The 19409-nt window shown below is 47.0% G+C and overlaps 2 protein-coding genes across 6 annotated transcripts in view; one reads left to right on the top strand and one right to left on the bottom strand.

Moving 5' to 3' along the window:
• MAEL (maelstrom spermatogenic transposon silencer) overlaps positions 1-15348 on the bottom strand; it is a 120995-nt gene extending 105647 nt beyond the window's left edge. For both annotated transcript variants that reach the window (XM_032614130.1, XM_032614141.1), the window contains exon 1: positions 15301-15348. The gene's annotated coding sequence lies outside the window, so the exon portion shown is untranslated. The remainder of the gene's footprint in view (positions 1-15300) is intronic.
• The window catches only part of ILDR2 (immunoglobulin like domain containing receptor 2), a 56304-nt gene extending 38095 nt beyond the window's left edge, over positions 1-18209 (top strand). For 2 of the 4 annotated variants that reach the window (XM_032614087.1, XM_032614116.1), the window contains 5 exons: positions 999-1175; positions 9300-9413; positions 13978-14194; positions 15332-16004; positions 17279-18209. In XM_032614087.1, the coding sequence (XP_032469978.1) occupies positions 999-1175; positions 9300-9413; positions 13978-14194; positions 15332-16004; positions 17279-17314 (1217 nt within the window). In that variant the 3' untranslated portion in view covers positions 17315-18209. The remainder of the gene's footprint in view (positions 1-998; positions 1176-9299; positions 9414-13977; positions 14195-15331; positions 16005-17278) is intronic. The other 2 variants (XM_032614106.1, XM_032614096.1) reach the window with 1 other exon arrangement.
• The last annotated feature ends 1200 nt before the right edge of the window (positions 18210-19409 follow it).

Here is a 19409-nt window from a genome sequence, read left to right as displayed (position 1 = left end):
CCTCTGCTGGGAGGCCCCAGCTTCCTGAGATGACCATTCTTGTTTGCCTTCTCACCTACAGGCACCTCTCCATGCTTCTGATTTACACCTATCACCCCAGCATTTGGAATCCTCACTGACACTATTGCTGAAAGGAAGGGCAGGTTCAGGATGGTGAGGTTGCGGGGTAAGGCTTTTGCCCTCTCCTCGGGCATCCAAACTAGAGAAAACCTTCACTGATCATGCCTTGTGCGTGCAGAGAACTCCTCCTTTTTACCAACAGCGTGTGCAAACCACAGCCTTTGGGTCCCATCCAGACACAGATGAGTTGTATTTACTCCTATGACAAAATGGTCCACAAAGGAACTAGTCCTCCTTTGGGGATTCACAATTTTACCTCCCTGGCCAAGCCCATATAGGCAGTAAGTTTGGCACCCTGCCATAAACATCTTGAAGGAGAGAGACACAATGTATATCTTTCATATCCTTAGGAACACAGCAGTTTCCACGCGAGGAGTCAGATTGTTTGCTCTGCTTTTGAGCTCACAGAGCGGGGCCGTGTGTCAGCACATAGCTGGCTTTGCCTCTCTAGAAGAGGTTGGGAGCCTCCTGGAAGCAGCTCTGGGCAGCCCAGTGCTAGGCCTCCTCCAGAGGGGCTGAGGCAGCCTACAGCAACTTGGTTAAGAGTGGGCTGCTGCTGTCATAGGGGAGGCTGCTGTGACAGCTCCCAGCACTGCTTAATTACTCAGTTGCCAGGTACTACTAAACACTGTAATTCCTTATGTCATCGCTGGAGGAGTCCAAGAGAGTGGGGGAGAGGGGTTCCGATGAATCAATTCAGGACTAGTAGAACACACACACACACACACACACACACACACACACACACACACACGCGCGCACACACGCCCGCGCATACATCCAGGAGCTCCCTTAAGCACACCCTCAGGAATTTTTGGTGTGAGGGTTGTGGAGGGTGGGATGATGTAATCTCTCTTGCTCTTCATCTCCCTCCACAGTGTATGAAGCAGGGAAAGCAGCAAAGGCCGGGTACCCTCCCTCTGTCTCCGGTGTCCCCGGCCCTTACTCCATCCCCTCTGTCCCCTTGGGAGGAGCCCCCGCATCTGGCGTGCTGATGGACAAGCCGCATCCACCTCCCCTGGCACCAAGTGACTCCACTGGAGGAAGCCACAGTGGTAAATCTAGTTCCCGACTGCCCTGCCCCATGCTCCTGTCTGGCTTCCACTCTGGTTCCTTGCTGCTGAGAACCATCTGTTCAGTGACACTTCTTTGGACAATGATTATCTCCATTCTGGAAACGGGAGCCTGCCAGCTGTGTCAGATATCTCCTGGAATGCATGCCAGGCTTTCCAAGGGCTGCAGGACATAGCTGCCCCTTGCTTTCTTCCCAGGCTCCTCAATAACTAAAATCATAAGAAAAAGAGGCAAGGTGTACCCCTTGCATGTTGATCATTCAATTAATAAATAGTTATCTCTTCCCTACCTAGTGCTCAGGACTCTACCAGGTACTGTGAGGAACACTCAGACGTGTAGGACAAGGTTTGTCTAACAAGCAGTGTGGCCCAGCCAGGGAAAGAAAATGGACCTTTAGTGGGACAGTTAGACGCTAAAGCGTATGGTACTGGCAGTTCAAAGGAGAAAGAGCTGGGATGGTTACAAAGTCTTCAGGGAAGAGGGGAGATTAGAGATGGGCCTAGAGGAATGAGAAGGATTAGGAAAGCAGAGACACACAGGCCAGCATGGTGGAAGCCCAGAGCTAAAAGAACACAGTGTGTGTATTTGACAGTGTCTAGCTTGTCTGTCTGACTGCAAGACAGTGGAAGAATATGGTGGAGCCAGATTAGGGAGGGCCTTGAAACCCCTCCCAGAAGAGCTGGGGCTTGGTGCCATAGCAGATGAGATCCACTGCAGGGCAGGTTCCTGAGTGGAGAGGTGACATGTTGACAAAGCAAGTGGTAAGTAGGAGAGAGTAGAATCAGAGACCTTGAGCTGAGGTGTGATTGAAGTGGGACATGTGAGTGTCTGGATTATGATGGAGACAATGGGTGTTGGAATGAGTGGACGAATCTGAGAGATGCTTTGAAAGAGCAAGCAGTTAGATGTTCGGAGGCTTCAAAATGAGCCCAGCTGTCTAGTGGTGCATATCCTAGACAGAAATGAGATAACTGGTAAGGAGAGTTTATTTGGAAGAAGATTAGCCCCGTTGAGGGCATGATGAATTCGAGGTTATAGGCAGGGGTAGAGGAGTATAGAGACATTTAAATGTAGCCTTCCTGGAGGCATCTGAACAGGACTACAGAGTAGTAAAGGTTAGAACTCTGTACGTAGTATGTTTAGGAGGTGATTTTTAAATCCCTAGGCGTGAATGAGCCACTAGAGTTGATGAAACAGACATTTCTCCCCTGGAGGTATCTGGACAGCCTTCAGTGGGGAGCAGGGAAGAATGTCTAGTCCATTTCAAGAACTGTCAATGCTCCACCCTGGAAGGAGTGGATATCCTCAGTGAGTAATTGGTATTTGTGTTTTTTCTCTCTCAGGAACTATTAGCAGGATTCTGATGTCTGAGACTGGGAATGAGTCACAGACTGAGAAGTAAAAGTTAATGATCAAGGACACACAGGGTATTAGAGAGATAAATACAATACAGTCCATTTCCCCAAAAGATAGAGTGGGCAAAGGAGGCATTAATAGGACTTGTCTCATGCTCTGTTTGCAGCTTGCCTTTCCCCCCCAATCTTCTGTCTCCTTCCTTCCCATCAGAACCCTTTCCCTCTTACTTTTTATTGAATGGATTCTCATAATAAAATGACTCTTATTCATAGAATGGCAAATACTTCTTCTCTCCTGTCTTCAGCCCGTTTCCAGTTCCTGCTTTTGCACATGCAGTTCAGTCATTTGGGCTCCATCCTGCCATACTAACCAACTGCAATTAGAAGTGGCTTAAAAAATAGAAAAAAAATTATTTCACATAGCAGGAAATTCCAAGGTAACGTGGTTCTGGGGTTGGTTAATGGAACAGTTCAGGTGGCATCACTGTAGGACCTAGTTCTTTCCGTCTTCTGTTCTGGCATCCCGAGTGCATCCTCTGTCCTCCCGGGCTGGCTCCCCTCCAGATTCCATAATGACTGCCACCGTCCCAGATGCTAAATGCATTCAGAGATGGAAAAGTTATGCTCCTTCCTTGTGCTCCTTTTCTCAAGAGTGAGGAAAACTTTTCCAGAAGCCTCTTCCCCTTCCAGCAGACTTCTCCATGTCATTTTATTGGCCAGAATTGTGTCCTGTCTCCATTCCTAAACCAGATTGGCTTGGACCAACCAAGACTCATCACTTAGGCCACAACACCTATTCACCTTGGAAATGAACAAAGTCAGGATTCTGTCAGCAGGGGAAAAGGGGAGAATGCACAACCAGTGCCGGCCAAGCTAGTCCGGCTCATGTTATCATTTTCTGGCTCGTTGAGTCAGGAGTGAGTTCTTCACGATCCTCACTGGGCACATTTCTGTACTCATGGTACCGTGGCCAGAATTACTGATGGCGTTTGGCTATTTCTCCTTTAAGAAAAGTGGCTTAAGCCACTCTTCCATGTAGATTGTCCTTTAAAGAATGTCAGAAGTGTTAAGAAATGCTGATTTATAAAGATGTAAATTGAGCCTATTTTTTATCTTTATGCTACTTCAATTTTAGGGTAATCATCTAGCAACAGTAATTTTTCAGATTACATTTGTACACAATACTCTTTTGAACACTCTGTGTAGTTGAAAAGGCATCTTTGATGAGCTACGTATAGTATAGCCAGTTAGTTACCGAATGGGCAAGAGGTTAAGAGGCACCCTGATTCCTTCTCCCATTCTTCATAGCGGCTACCTGCTATGTGTGTTTGTTACCTGTGTTACAAAAAAAGATGACTGTCTCCTCCTGTCCTGCTCTGGAGCCATCCCCTTCAGCTTTGTCAAGGTTCTCTCTTTGCTGAATCTCCATACCCCACCCCATTCCCACCTCACGTCTTTAGCCTTTCCTTCCTATCAGCGTTCAGAACACACTCGGATCTCTCCCATTAAAATACAACAATTTGCAAAAACCCTATAGTCCTCTGATGCTACTTCCCTATCCACGTTATCCTCTTCACAGCCAAGCTCCTTGATAGAGTTTTGAATCTTTAATGTCTCCATTTCCTCTCCTCAACTAACTTCTGTCTTGCTATTGCTTTCACCACTCCAAAGACCAGCGCTTGCCAAGATCGCCTTATTGCTAACTCGAATGGATGCTTCTCAAAGCTCGCCCCCTTGACTTCTCAAAAGCACTTGCCACCCCTGACAATGCACTCATATTTCTTTGCCCTCCTCAACACTGTACTTTGGAGTTTTTCCTACCGTTTTCACTATATCCTGGCTGTTCTTTCTCTGCACATCCCCCAGATGCTGGTGCTCCTGTTTGTGCAAGGTCCTCTCTCTGGGAAATCATATCTAGTCCATGGCGTCAGTCATCATCTATATGTTGATGACTGCCAGTCTTTATCTCCATCCTCTCTCCTGTTCCTCAGTCCCATATATCCACCTGCCTTCTGAACATACCCACCTTAATGTACTACAGGCCTTTCCAGCTCAACATCTATCTAGGAAATGGAATGAATCTGCTGTTTCTCAACCTCAAACCAACTCCTACATTTCTTATTTTCTGTGGATGGCACCGTTATCTACTTAGTCGCCCAAACCAGAAGCAGGGGCTTGATCCTTATCTCTTCCTCTCCCTCACTTCTCTCATCCAACTGGTCACCAAGTCCTTCAGATTGGACCTCAAAATAACCTTGAATTGGTCCATCTCTACTCAACTATCCTAGTCATTGCCACCATCATCTCCCACCTTGATTAATGCAATTATCTTTTCCCTTGCTTGAATCCATTTTATTTTCACATCTACCTGGTCTCCACTCATCCTTCTTGCAAAAGAATTGAATAGGCAAGTAGGGTTCTGAAATATCATTTTTCAAACTAATAAGGATGTGTGTCTATATATATGCCTACTGTATGTATACAGAGAATATGCAAATTTTAAGCATCACTTCTCCCACAACTGAGCTGCTGTCATCCTGGGGGTGGAATCTGGCAGCTGTTCCATTATCCATAAACAGCCTTCCTTAGCTTATTAAGATAGGACAGGAAGAACAAGGCTATATCCATGGATATCTGCCTTACAGACTTCTTTTGCAAGTTTTACAAATTGGATTTGGCTTTAAAGGGGAAATTAGCTGAAAAATAGTTGAGCCTTAATTGGGTCAGAAGTATCAACTCAAATCTTTTAACAATAAGAATTTTTGAAATTATAGTTTGGCATCAAAATGAATATCCCAATAGTCCCTCTCCAGTAAAAATCAAAGTTGGCAAGGCTAATAACTTAGAGGAGCTGAAGTATGAAAATCCACACCAACCAAAGGACTTGGACCAGACTGAACTTCAAAAGGGAAATAAATCATCCATCGACCCTAAACTGAAATATCACCAGGAAAAAAGTCATTTTCCAAAAAATGCTGGTCTTTGGCCAATAATGTAGTACATTTCTTATTAAAATATCACCACACATCAGAGAGTTCTCTGATCTTCAGACAAATTACAGATAAAAATCGGCTTGACACCATTCTATTTGTTTTCAAATCAAGAAAAATTTAATGAATGCGTACAAATTTTCTCTCAAGGAGTTTATGGTCCAGCAGAGTGGTTTCTGGGGGCTTGTGAATGGAAATCAAATGAGTGAAAAGTAGAAAGGAGCATATGATAAGACTGTTCTCTGATGCCAGCTCAGAGAAGGAAAAGTCTCATCTGCTTGGAGGGATCAAGAAAGGTTTTCTGTGCTCCTGAGCATATACATGACACAGAGCCAGGTTCTATCACGATGAGAGAATTAGTTATAGTGTGCCACCTATCGAATATACAGCTTTCAATTAAAAAAGGAAAACCAACGCCTCTTAAAGGGAGAAGTGCCTAGCTTTTTTAGCTACTGAAACCAAACGGATGGTGCCTCTAAAGTCTAAACATCAGTACTCTGCCTCTGTCCTTTTGGACAAAGTAGAGGGATTAAGATTTCTGAAGTCATGAGCTGGTGTGACTTAGAAATCAAAGCTGAAAGTATCTAGGACAGTGGTTTCTCTTTACAATGCCAGTACTGAAAGGCGAAGCTGCCATTGTCATTTGAGGCTGTGAGTAGTTATTGTAACTTTGCAGGGGCATGATAACTTATGCATACATGATCAAATCTGTCTCATAATGAGGAGTGCAATTTGTTATAATGACACAGAAAGCAATCTAAGCGCCGGTCCAAGTTGCAGTTAAGGGAGCAGTTTCCAGCTGTTGCTCAGGATGGCAGCCATCTCTCACTGCCAGGGGACAGTTGGTACATTGTTTCCTATAGCGATACTCTTCCCCCCTTTATCTCAGTATTACTGAATGTTTGCCATACAATGCTTCACATATTAAGAACACCTAGATAAAGCCACAGCTGCAGGTAGAGTAGACCCTTCCCTAATGCCTATAAACATGCCCATTTTCTTTACTAAAAAAATAATCATCAATAAAACAACAAAACTTACCTAAACCTTGCTGCTCCCTCAAGCTACCATTCAAGCCTTCCCCTTCCTGGTGAAAATTCTCCAACAAACCCATCACATGGCCTTTTCTGCCTTACTTTGTAATTCTTTGTAATATAGTTTTTATTCCTGATGTTCATTCATTCATTCATTCGTACAAACACATGTGTTTTGAGTGTCTGCAATGTGTCAGGTTCTATGCTAGGTGCTCAGGATGCAGAGATAAACAGAGAGAATTGGTCCTTGACCTCAGGAAGTTTACGATCTAGACAGGGAAACTACTGAAAATACTGTTTCTAAAGAAAGCATTAACCCTACCCCCAGCCCCAGGCTGGCACCGATTCAGCTCAAACAAACATTTAAGTGCATACTATGTATAGAGCACCATCCTGGGCTTTAACACTGAGCTAGAACGATAAGCAGTCTTTTCCCTCAAGAATCTTTGGGAAGATTAGACATTTATACAAATCATTTGAAACCGATGAGAATATATTAAGGGCCATGATGAAAGTTCAAAGTAAATGATTTATAAGTTAGGAGTGGGATAGAGAGAGAAGGGAGAGAACTTTTCTAGCTAGAGAAAAAGAAAGCCTTTTGGATGAGGTGTCATCTGAGCTGCCCCTAATAATTACAGAGAACTCAAAGTGCGCCACTGATTTGGTCTTTGTTGTCTCCTTTCTTTTTTCTTTTTCTTTTTGGTTTATATATTTGTCTTTTTGCTATGAGATTATTTAAAAGGTGAAAAGTATTAGCTGTATCTTACAGACATGAAAACTGAGTCCTGGATAGGTCACCACTTATTTGAGGTCCCTCAGTAAGTCCAGTGGCATGCCTACAAGATGCCCAGTTCCCCATTTCCCATCCCTGTGTTTCATCCATCAGACGTAACTGCCTCAGAACAGACATAGCAGTTCTGTGGGATAATTGCACTTTAAGTGAACTGTCTGTACTATGTAAACACCTCTGCAGAGATGGAGGAGTGTGTAGCTCGATAAATAAAATCATTTCTGCTAATAATTGCTTCTGCATACGGATCATGGATCTAACCTCCGGGAGAAGGTGTACTAAAAAGCGTGTGCTGAGATTCATTTTTTTTTAAGTAATTCCACAATTGGAGCTGAATGTGGACTGCCCATCCTGTTCTCATATAGAAAACCAGTGCACCTGCAAATGGATGTGTGGGCGTCTTCCCAGTCTTCAATGCCAGGGCTGTGATTAGAGTCTGTGGAAGATATTTTAATCTTCCACGTACATGCTTGTGTGGGGGGCTCTGTCCACAGCCAGGGTAACATGACCAGAGTACAGAAAGCAGGATTTTCTCCAGAGGTGCATGCAGTCGTATGGTTTCTTTATGGTATTTGCCCTACTCTGGGAACACAGAATATTGGAGGTGGGTCATTTGCTTCCATCCCACTGTACAGTCCTGATGGGCTGTAAGGTAGGACCGTGCCTCAGATGACACTGCCTATGGCACACCTAAGAGCATTTTCTACTCTGGGCTCTTCCTTTTTGTCTTCCTCTCCTATCTCTCCATACTGTCTCTGCTCCTAGACTCCAGAGAGGCAAGATGCCCAGTATGGTTGGGCTTCAGTCAGACTACATGGTTCCGGTCCCAGAACTACCACTTATTCCTGAGCAAGTTATAAAACCTCTCTGAACCAAAGTGTCCTCAACCATGAAATGTGGCTACTAACAGTTAACTTCTTTATGTAGCTGTGAGGAATCAATGTCCATGTAGAGCATTTAGCACAGTACCTAGCACATTTCAGTGCCCAATTAAGTGTTGTCTATTACCCTTATTGTTCTGTCCCCATCCCATTCCTTTCACTCTTTCTTGTTTTCTCTTTCTCTTATCTGTGAAGATTGGACCTGCCCGTGTCTGATCACCCTTGGGGCTGGTATTGGACTCGACTGATAAGTGACATGGGGCTTCAACAGCCTTTGCCTCTGACAATATGAGTGACGGGAATGTAGGAGATGGTATTATCTCTCATGCTTTAGTTTTGTTTTTTATTAAGCCCTGAAAATAACACCTGCCTGTAACCACATAGCAGCAGGTTGAATTAATCATGTCAAAAATATGGTAATCCCTTTCCTAAGAGGAAAATGCTAAAGAAATAATAATGGAACCATAATAGTAATCCATGTATTTTGCATTTTATTTTGTACTAATATGTATAAAGCCTATAATCTAATATTAGCTCTTATGCATCACCTAGTTACGGAATTTTTGCACAATCTCCCAAGCAACTAGAGGCTTTTAGGCCACCTGTGTCAAGGTCCCTGACGTTTGGGTATCTGTTTTAAAGCTACATGTGCTTCCACCAGGCGAAGGTATGAACCTCAGACTGTAGAGTGATCTGCGGCCCTAGTCTAGAGAGTGGTCTTTTTGTAGTGTGAGTGTACTCCCCCAAACTTTGAGAAGATGAGCTTTAAGTAGAGCTATAAGAGGTCAGGAGGTAGGAAGCAGAGGTTAACAAATGACTAAAAATATACTGTAATAGAATTTTGTTGTTGACCTGCCGATCCTCCATTCTAATGGAACCATCTGATAAAGGGGATCTGGAGTATGGTTCCATATATAGAACTACAGGTTATGATTTCTGGGTGATTTCAAAACGAGTTGTTATTAGTGGGACCCATGTTTTCTACTCGGTAAAATAAATGGAAGCTGCCTTCTCCTGATTTTTTTCACCTCACCTTCTTGTCTGTTTCTCAACAGTTCGCAAAGGTTACCGGATCCAAGCTGACAAAGAGAGAGACTCCATGAAGGTCCTATACTATGTCGAGAAGGAGCTGGCTCAGTTTGATCCAGCCAGAAGGATGAGAGGCAGATGTGAGCATCTGTTAGTTTTACGTGATCTGTGCATCGTGCTAAACGGGATTTGGGGGTGACCATACGTGGGCAGGCCTGAGCTTTCAGGGTCAGAACTAGTAGGGGTGCTGGTGATACCACCCTAAAGAAAGTAGCTTTGAGTATGTAGAGGAAAGAAAAAAGGGATTCTGGTATGAAAAATAGAGCAATCACAGGGAACTATATTCAGTATTCTGTAATAAACCATAATAGAATTTTTTTTAAAAAAAGAGCAATCATGTACCATCTTGGTTCCTGTTGTGTCTCTCCATGGGGCAGTCAGTACTGCTGGGGCTGTGCAATCCTGGGGTTGGAAATATTTTATTAAAACAGCCTTTCCCTACTACTCCCTTTAAAATATATTCAAAATAATGACCTAGGATGTGGAAGCTTGAGTATCAGTTTTTTCCAACATGAAAGGCCCTAGCATTGAACGACAGTCCAGCTGCCCGACTTGCCGTTATCACTGAAAGTGAAAGAGCAAGTCTGCCAAAGAAATGAAGTTAAGTCAGAATGAGAAAGACAAATACCGTATGCTAACACATACATATGGAATTTAAGAAAAAAAAAAATGTCATGAAGAACCTAGGGGTGAGACAGGAATAAAGACACAGACCTACTAGAGAATGGACTTGAGGATATGGAGAGGGGGAAGGGTAAGCTGTGACAAAGCGAGAGAGAGTCATGGACATATATACACTACCAAACGTAAGGTAGATAGCTAATGGGAAGCAGCCGCATAGCACAGGGAGATCAGCTCGGTGCTTTGTGACCACCTAGAGGGGTGGGATAGGGAGGGTGGGAGGGAGGGAGACACAAGAGGGAAGAGATATGGGGACATAAGTATATGTATAGCTGATTCACTTTGTTATAAAGCAGAAACTAACACACCATTGTAAAGCAATTATACTCCAATAAAGATGTAAAAAAAAGAAAGAAATCTCGTAAAAAAGAGGCCTACATTCCTTTGAGATGCCCAGCAGCAGAGGCTGAGGAGCCAGCAAAGAGGCTGCCCCTCTTGTCCAAAGAACGTTTTAATTACTGAGTCTGTAGGTGTCAGGGCCCCAACCCTTAACTCACCCACAGCCCTTGGAGATTTTGCAGCTGACACAGCTGATTCTTTTTTTTTTTTTTTTTTTTTTGCGGTACGCGGGCCTCTCACTGTTGTGGCCTCTCCCGTTGCGGAGCACAGGCTCCGGACGCGCAGGCTCAGCAGCCATGGCTCACGGGCCCAGCCGCTCCGCGGCATGTGGGATCTTCCCGGACCGGGGCACGAACCCGTGTCCCCTGCATTGGCAGGCGGACTCTCAACCACTGCGCCACCAGGGAAGCCCACAGCTGATTCTTGATTTGGATTCCAAACTACCATCTGTCATGAGAGGCATCACAGGGCAGGTCTGACACAGACAGGCTAATTATCAGAGGGTGCTGGCAGGCCTGGGAGTGAGGTCACTACGTTTCTCTCTTTGAACCCTCCTCGCCTTGGAATCCACGAGAGACTTGATGGCATTGTTGGGGAAACAGTACCAGACTAGAGGAGCTTTATTCAGATTAAAGACAACATATTCCTCCCAGTTTGCAATTCTAATTTCATCCTGTCTGAGTTGCATCCATTGCTGCCTCCACCCACCACACTGGTTATAAAAAGACCATCTCCAGATTGGAATGTCAGGAATGCAGATGTCACTGCACTTTGACAAGCTAGTTGTAACAGTGTTGTCATGGATCTCTGTAAGCAGACAGAGACAGAGATAGTCAGAGATCAAGGAGAAAGGGCCCATGGAGGAAATCTGTGAATCTCACACACACAGAGAAAAAGTGAAAAACGGAGGTTGAAAATAAAGGGTGGATCCCAGTTTAGGTGATGTCTTCTGTCTGCCTGGATTAAAGTGGTCTCCAAGGGCTGGCTGGCCATAAGGTAATGACCAAGGAATCTTAGAGTCCAAGGGATGGCCTGGGTCGACAGATGAGGAAACAGAAGCCGAGAGGGTTGAAGTGATAGAATCAGGACTAGAACCCAGCTCTTCTGATTCCCGTCCTGTGCCTTTTTGTTAAACTAGAAACTTTGGAGCCAACTGTGGATGGTGCCGTAGCTGCAGCGGCAGTTTCTAGTCAAAGACTACAGACTTCTAACTCATAGGACTTTAGGATGTTGGAGCTGGAAGAGACTGAGGCTGTTGAATCTACCTCCCTCATTTTACGGAAGAGGCAAGGGAGGCAGAGGGGGAAAGTAACCAGTGCCAGAGCTCAGTGTCGGGGCCAGAACTGGAGCCCAGCACTCCTGAACCTGCTGGTTGACGTTACCATAACTGCAGAGAGATGAAGTAGGAATCTCGTTCTCTTTAGTTTGAGAGGTTCTATTCCTGAAGAGCAAAGTAAACCCTGGGGTGGATCATGGACATAGGACACTCTTGAAGATCTCATCATAAAATGAGTCTCATAGTTTCAGGTGTGGCAAGGGAGTAATAGATTCTGTAAGAAATAGGAGTTTCAGGGTCAGGCCCATGAATTTCCCAGCCAGTGTGATCCTCATTTGCCTGCCCCTTGTAAATAGGGGGTTGCTCTTAGGATATTTCAGTCTGGAATCAGCAAACTACGGCTCCCAGGGCACATATGTTCCACCTCCTGTTTTTCCAAGTAAATTTTCTTGGAACACAGCCATGCCAATCCACTTCTGTATTACTTATGACTCCTTTCATGTTGCAATGGCAGAGTTGAATAGTTGTGACAGTATGGCTTGCAAAGCCTACAATATTTACTATCTGGCCCTTTACAGAAAAAGTTTGCCTATCCTGCTCTAGAGTTCCATTATTAGGTGTCTGTGAAGTGGGGTATGTTGATGTTCATGTTCACTGTGGCAGAAATTTTAGAGCAGCATACAGCCTGGACTGTCCATCATACGAATGGTGAAACAGAGCTAGCCCTGAGTATCTGGAGAAGTGAAAACTGTCCATTATTCCCTGAAGTTTAAGGAAAGGTCTGAATAAATAATGTCATTTTTCAATAAGCACACTTGGTGCATTTAAAGCTCTCTTCTGTATGGTTCCCGGGAGATTGGAGTTCGCTGGGATCATGAGAAAAGAAAGGTTCTAGATTTGATTAATCAATAGGATCTGAGTTGTTTTCCTTTAAAATAGGCACGGACTAGTCCATTCTCCTTACGGGGCAGAAAAGGCTTATAATTAGATTATAATTCAAAACCAGCTGATCACATGACCAAACTGAACGGCATTCCTGGTCAGCCTTGTGTCCTGGTAAAACAGGACAAGGAGGCTGTGTTTATGCTGCGGGGGGAGACCCTCCCTTCCCTTCATGGGTGGGAACCAGCAAAAATTCTCTGCTCCTCTAAGGACCATTGGGGATATAGGGAGGAGACGAGGTAGAGGGGAAACTGAGACACACATTTGTGCTTCCCACATCTGATCTCGCTTTACCTCTTGCCCAGCAGCCGGGCCCTACACCTTATAAGTGTTGATTTTGATAACAGTTTGAAGTTCAAAGGATTTTTGGAAAACGAATGGATTCAGTTACATTACAAATAGATTCGCTAGATTTATTTTTTAAGTAATGTGAAATTCAACCCATTTCAAAGTTTTATAAATAAATAGTTTCCTTTTTCTTTTTTTTTCTTTCCAGACCGTGACTCTGGTCCTTATTCACAAGTGCTTTTGTGAAAAGCTACTTAGGCCACCCTAGGAAATGAGCAGGCTGTGACCATCCCCTCCCTCTTTACATTTTTGGGCTAGGACCAGAGTATAAGCGGAGGCCCAGAAGCCCTAAGTGCAGCCCAACCTTCCCCTTTTCTTCCCGCACCTCCAAACAGCTGTCCTGGCCACCCATGGCCCCATACTCTTTGGGGAGTGGAAGAGGTCTACTCAGGCCCTGGAAATGGACTTGGTATTGTTTGGGGAAGATAGTCCAGGTTCCTGGATGAACATCCAGAGCGGGGGTGGATGGCCACTAGGCGTGTACACCCCCTTGGCCCTGTGGACTCCTCGCTCTGTGGGGAGGGGCACAACTGCAGGAAGCTGGAATGGGGTGCCTCTAAAGCGGAGGTGTAGCACTGACTCTGAAGGCCCCACCTTGGGACTCAGCCAACAGTAGGGAAGATCCTGTGGTCTGTGGCTTCTCTCTCTTTTTGCCCCTTTTGCCCCATGCCTGGGATCATCATGGCTCATCACTGAATTAAACAAGAAGAAGAAAAATATTTGAGCAAGGATGCTGATGTACTAGGAGGAGACCAGCTGTAGAGAGCCCAAGTTCTGGGAAGCCTGCCTTAGGTGGAACAATAACAATTGTTTTCCTATTCCAAGAACAGAGCATGTAGGAAGCCTCCCTCTCTGTAGGCAAGTGGGCTTCCAGCTGGAGCCAGTTCCTGCCGAGCTAAGAATACAAATACCACTAGCTCAGGTCTACAACCCACCCTGGACAGGATTGAGGCCCTCGGGTGGGAGTTTCCCAAAGCCTCTAGTCTCAGCCGTTAACCGAGTTCCCATTCTGCTCTATGGGTAGGAAGCTCTGTCATGCCTGGCTTTTGTCCCTGCAGATAACAACACCATCTCGGAACTCAGCTCCCTGCATGAGGAAGACAGCAGTTTCCGCCAGTCTTACCATCAGATGCGAAGCAAACAGTTCCCTGTGTCTGGGGACTTGGAAAGCAATCCTGACTACTGGTCAGGTGTCATGCGAGGCAGCAGCGGGACAGGCCGGGGGCCCTCGGCCATGGAGTATAACAAAGAGGATCTGGAGAGCTTCAGGCACAGGTGAAGATGGCTGTGGCAGGGCAGCGCTGGTGCTGGGCGTGAGGGGGCAGGAGCTGGGAGGCAGGGTGCATGTGAGGCTGCTGTGATCCAGCAGCATCTCTGTCTGCCCTTCTAGGTTATTCTGCCACGTCTCTCTGTGGGCTGTTGAACATCCCTTTCCCACATTTATTAAGCAAGGGAACACTTGGGACACCATGGGCAGAAGTAATCACTCAAGGCTCTTTGAAGAGGGTACTCTAGACCCCTTAATGAACCTTGTTAACATTTCTCTGCTCTTCTCATGTTTTATCCTATAACCTCTAAAAAACCCCACCCATCACCTCCATCATTTTTGATCATTTGTTTTGTGAAAGGTCAAGTGCCAAACGTGTTATACTGTTGCATTTGAGTCTCCTAATTCTAAAAGGGAGGTACTATTAATGTCCCCATTTTAAGTTGGGGAAACTGAAACTTACAAATGCTAAGGAACTTACCCTGGGTCACATGGCCAATGAATGTGGGGCGGCCAAGTTGTCTGTCCAGTTTTGTGTAGCCAGTGCCCACCGGACAGCACCTTCCCCACTCACCTAACCTGTATCTGGAGGGGCAGTAGATACTATTGCTTTTCTCTCAAAGTACCAACTGCAGGCTCCCTCTTGCCTGCCACCCCAAGAGGTAACTTGCCCTCGGCTCTGAGGAAGGAAAAGGCCTCTGTTTGTCACCAAATATTACAGGGACTCCGTGGGCCACTGCTGTGTGTACTGCAGGCCCACATCACCCACGCTGGCTTTGAGGGTGTGAGGAGTGAGTCAGGAGGCTGTCAACTAGAGGTCACATCGTAATGGCCGAAAGAAGGCCCAACGTGTGTTTCAGCACCGTGTAGATCACGAAGTATTTTTATCCACACAACCCCATCTTGATCCTTAACGCTAACACTCGAGATGGGCATGGCCGCCTTGAGCTTGTTGTTTGTTGATTCTGAGGCGTGAGAGATGCCCGAGGTGATTCATCCACCCAGGAGCGGAGCCGTGGTTCGGACCTCGGTCTCCTGACAGGGGCCCCAGACACGACAGGGGCCCTTAGATCCCCGCTCCCCGCTCAAGCTCCCTGCCTCGCGCACGGCTTACCTGGACTGACCAGCGCCTCCTCTCCCCGCAGCCAGCAGCGCTCCAAATCCGAGATGCTGTCGCGGAAGAACTTCGCCACCGGGGTACCGGCCGTCTCCATGGACGAGCTGGCGGCCTTCGCTGACTCCTACGGCCCGCGGTCCCGCAGGGCGGACGTCAACAACCACGAGGCCCGGGGCGGGAGCCGCTTCGAGCGCTCAGAGGCGCGGGCGCACGGGGGCTTCTACCAGGACGGCTCGCTGGAAGAGTACTACGGACAGCGGAGCCGCAGCCGGGAGCCCCTGACCGACGCGGACCGCGGCTGGTCCTACAGCCCCCCGCGCCGGCGGCCGCCCGACGACGCACACCTGCCCCGCCTGGTAAGCCGCACGCCGGGCGCCGCCCCCAAGTACGACCACTCGTTCCGGGGCGCCGGGGTGGAGCGGCAGGCGCTGCCTGAGGGCGCCAGCCGCGGCGGCAGCCTCGAGACACCGTCCAAGCTGAGCGCGCAGCTCGGCCCGCGCAGCGCCTCCTACTACGCCTGGTCGCCGCCGTCCACCTACAAGGAGGGAACGCCGCAGGGCGAAGAGGAGGACGCGCCCGACGACGCGCTGCCTCCCTACAGCGAGCGCGAGCTCAGCCGGGGCCCGTCCTACCGCGGCCGTGACCTTCCCTACCACAGCAACTCGGAGAAGAGGAGGAAGAAGGAACCCGCCAAGAAGACGGTGAGGCCCAGGCAGCCTCCACGGGGTCTGGGCGGGGAGCCAGCGTGCACTATCGCTGTCCAGGAGCCGCGGGGCTGGGGAGGAGGGAGAGCTGAGAAGGAGGGCCCTGCCCCAGACGCTGAGTGGGGCCCAGGTGGAGGGAGCGAGGCCTCCTGCTTGGGGAACGCAGGTGTCAGGCTGGTTTGTCCCTCGCTTCCCTTTATCCAGGACCAGGTGAAGTAAGTGAGTGTTGGCCCTGGAGCATTGAAAAAAGGCAGAAGTAGCAGGTGCGTAGGTGTAGAGTATTCGAGAGCATTAATGACGAGCTTTAAGAAGCATTTAACATCAGGGTTTCGAGGGGTCGTTACTACCACAGGCCTTTAGGTGGGCTTCTGAGGTCTGCGTGCAGACGATCTATGCTCTATGCATGCTTATATGTGCCTTCCTCTCCATCCCTTATCCCTTTTAGGGTGAGGGTTTGTAACTTGCATCAAATGCCCCAAAGAGTCCACATTCCCCAGGTTAGTAGCCATCGGTGTTCATGAAGGACAGCTCACTTTTTTTCCTTTGATGTTTTATTGAGTGTAAACTACCCTATGCCCAGTATATGTGAAGGAAGTCTTTCAGTCCCTGCCCAGCTAATTGTCTCTTCTGTAAGTGGCCTTACTTAGACTTTGTTTTCTTTTTAAACGCCAAGAGCAGCTCATTCCATCCCTCAGCCCCCAAATGTGACCTCAGAGGTTGTTGGGGGACAATCACAGATGTGGGTTCCCAAGGTGCCTTTGTACTCCAGAGGCCACTGTCCAAGCCTGGATGCTTCTGCCCCCTCCTCAGTTACCCCGCCTCTCCCGCCATTTTGTTTTTCATGATTCCAAGCTGCACATTTTCTTTAGTGTGTAGTGTGGGGAGAGAACATGAACAGAAAAAGGTTCTGGCATGATTATTAACCCCTCCAAACAAAAACTGTGATGACCAAAGTACTGTGAGTAGGGAAGGAACTTTCAGGTGATATCAGGTTTATGGTATACCATCCGCACTCCCTGTTGTGGAACAGTAAACATTGCAGTTATCCTTAAAGGGGTGAGAAGTTATTCTGTGGCCGTGGGACTAAGTTTCATGAGATGTATGTTGGCTTCAGCGCCAGTTAAGGCTCAGGGACAGCAGTCACAAGCCTAATGAAATGCCCTAAAAGTCAGGGTGTGCCAGGCTCTGAACAGGTGTGGACTCTGCCCAGGGAACCATCTGTTGTGTTGGGTTGGGTTTCTTTAATCAGGTTCTTCCTGCTCTTCCCCCAGAGTGACTTTCCAACCAGGATGTCCCTTGTGGTCTGATGTTTGTTTTCAAGACAACTCTCTGGATGACTAGAAATCAGAAGCAGAAAACGGGAACAAGACACAAATCCAAGAAGCAGCAGGCCCGGGACCTTCTCTGGCCACCACCTTGGAAGATTTGCTGATCTTTGCTTTGGCAAGGGATGGGGGGCAGCCTTTCAGGGAGGCTGATTGCAAACCTCAGTGCCCATCTAACTAGTCTGAGAAACTTATCAAGAAAACAACTACGTGTGAGCACATTCCCACACATGGAGTTTCTCACCCACAGAGTTCATCCTGCCCAATCTCCTTCCTTAGCCAAACCAGGATTCCTTTTCTAATTCTAAAAGGGAGTTAGCTCTGGACTGCTAACTTCCAGATAATGCCTATGCCTACAGTCTGCTTTTCTATACCTCCTGTGCTGTGCTTAGGGACAGAATTGATTACTACTATTAGAAGGAATTCACTGACAGCGGAAGATAACTTCAGACAAAATATACCTTTTAGCCCCATTACCTCCCAGTCACTAGTCAATGACTGTTGTTACACTGAAATCAGGCCCGTGGTGAGCTCAGTGACAGTGACCTGTGGGACAATCACAGAAATGGCTTCAGTGTACTCTTCTGAATGACAGTTCTTGAGTGGCTGGAACAAAGCAAGAGCTGTCGAAGTGGTATTTCTTCTTCCATCCTGAGAACATAAACTGCTTTTTCTCTTTTGGCACAGCAACGTCTGAGTCTTGGACATCAAGGGCTCTGCCTGTCCTCTCCTCTCCTGGACTCTCCACAGGTTTTGGTGCCACACACAGAGCCCTGCCTCCCTCTGCACTCTGATTAGGTTGTCATCAGGTGCCTTTTGATAAATGATTAAAATATACACATGAGGGCTTCCCTGGTGGCACAGTGGTTGAGAGTCCGCCTGCCGATGAAGGGGACACGGGTTTGTGCCCCTGTCCGGGAAGATCCCACATGCTGTGGAGCGGCTGGGCCCGTGAGCCATGGCCGCTGAGCCTACGCATCCGGAGCCTGTGCTCCACAACGGAAGAGGCCACAACAGTGAGAGGCCTGCGTACCACCAAAAAAATAATAAAAAATAAAAAAATAAAGTATACACATGAAAGAGAAGAGGGAGAAAAAGAGGAGAAGACAGTAATGCAAAATAGAGAAGAATGAGAAGGAATCTAAGAAGAAAAGAATATATTGTCTCATTATAATTTGAATATGGGCCATTTCCCCCACAGACTCCCCTGGATCTTCTGTGTGTTTTATACTTTGTTTACCATGAGTTGTTCCTGCCATCCCAGCTTCATCATTCCAGGATACCTGAGTGTGGGACAGGCATCCCTGGGCCTCACCAGGCTGCCACTGTAGATGCTCTTGGGAGATGAGAGAGATTATCCTTCCTTTCTCAGGAAGGAACACTTCCTACTCCCACCCTTGCCTAAATGATAGATTTTGCCTAAATCCCAAAGCTAGATCTCTCTGGATTTTGTAATTTCTACAGATTGTGAAAAATGGCCACTCTTCCCTTCTCATCAAGAGGTGCAGTCTGTTCCTCAACCCCTTGAATCTGGGACTGTCCATGTGATTTGACTTGGCCGGTGGCCCAATAACAGATGTGACACAAGCAGAGACTTGACAAGTTCTTGTGCATGGGGCTTGTCCTCTCTTGCTGCCCTTGGGAAACTTGCAGCCACTACCAGGTGAATGAGCCTGGGCTAGCGTGCCACATAATGAGAGAAAGGGGCCCGGTTACCCCCATCACCCTAACTGACAGCCTATCAACTCTCAACTGATTGCAAACACATGAGGAAGCCCAGCCAAGACCAACAGAAGAACTGCCTACCTGAGCCCAGCCCAAATCGCTGATTCCTACTCAAGGCATGAGAAGTTGGTGCACTCTTTAAATGTTCATTTCTCTTCAAGGAAAACCTGGCTTTTTCTTCTTGTCTGAATGTTTAGCCCTAAAACCCTGACTCCATCTAACCTTAGGTATCTCTCAGTCTCCACTTTCTTTGACAGACCTTTTTCAAAGCTTTTCATCCCACGCTTTTATGGTGGGATACATGGTTGGGTCAAATCACTGGAGGACGATGATGCTTGGCGCTATCCCTCTG

The sequence above is a fragment of the Phocoena sinus genome, chromosome 1 (genome assembly GCF_008692025.1).
Source record: "Phocoena sinus isolate mPhoSin1 chromosome 1, mPhoSin1.pri, whole genome shotgun sequence".
In the NCBI taxonomy this organism is placed as follows: domain Eukaryota; kingdom Metazoa; phylum Chordata; class Mammalia; order Artiodactyla; family Phocoenidae; genus Phocoena; species Phocoena sinus.
This window is presented reverse-complemented; position numbering and strand designations above follow the sequence as displayed.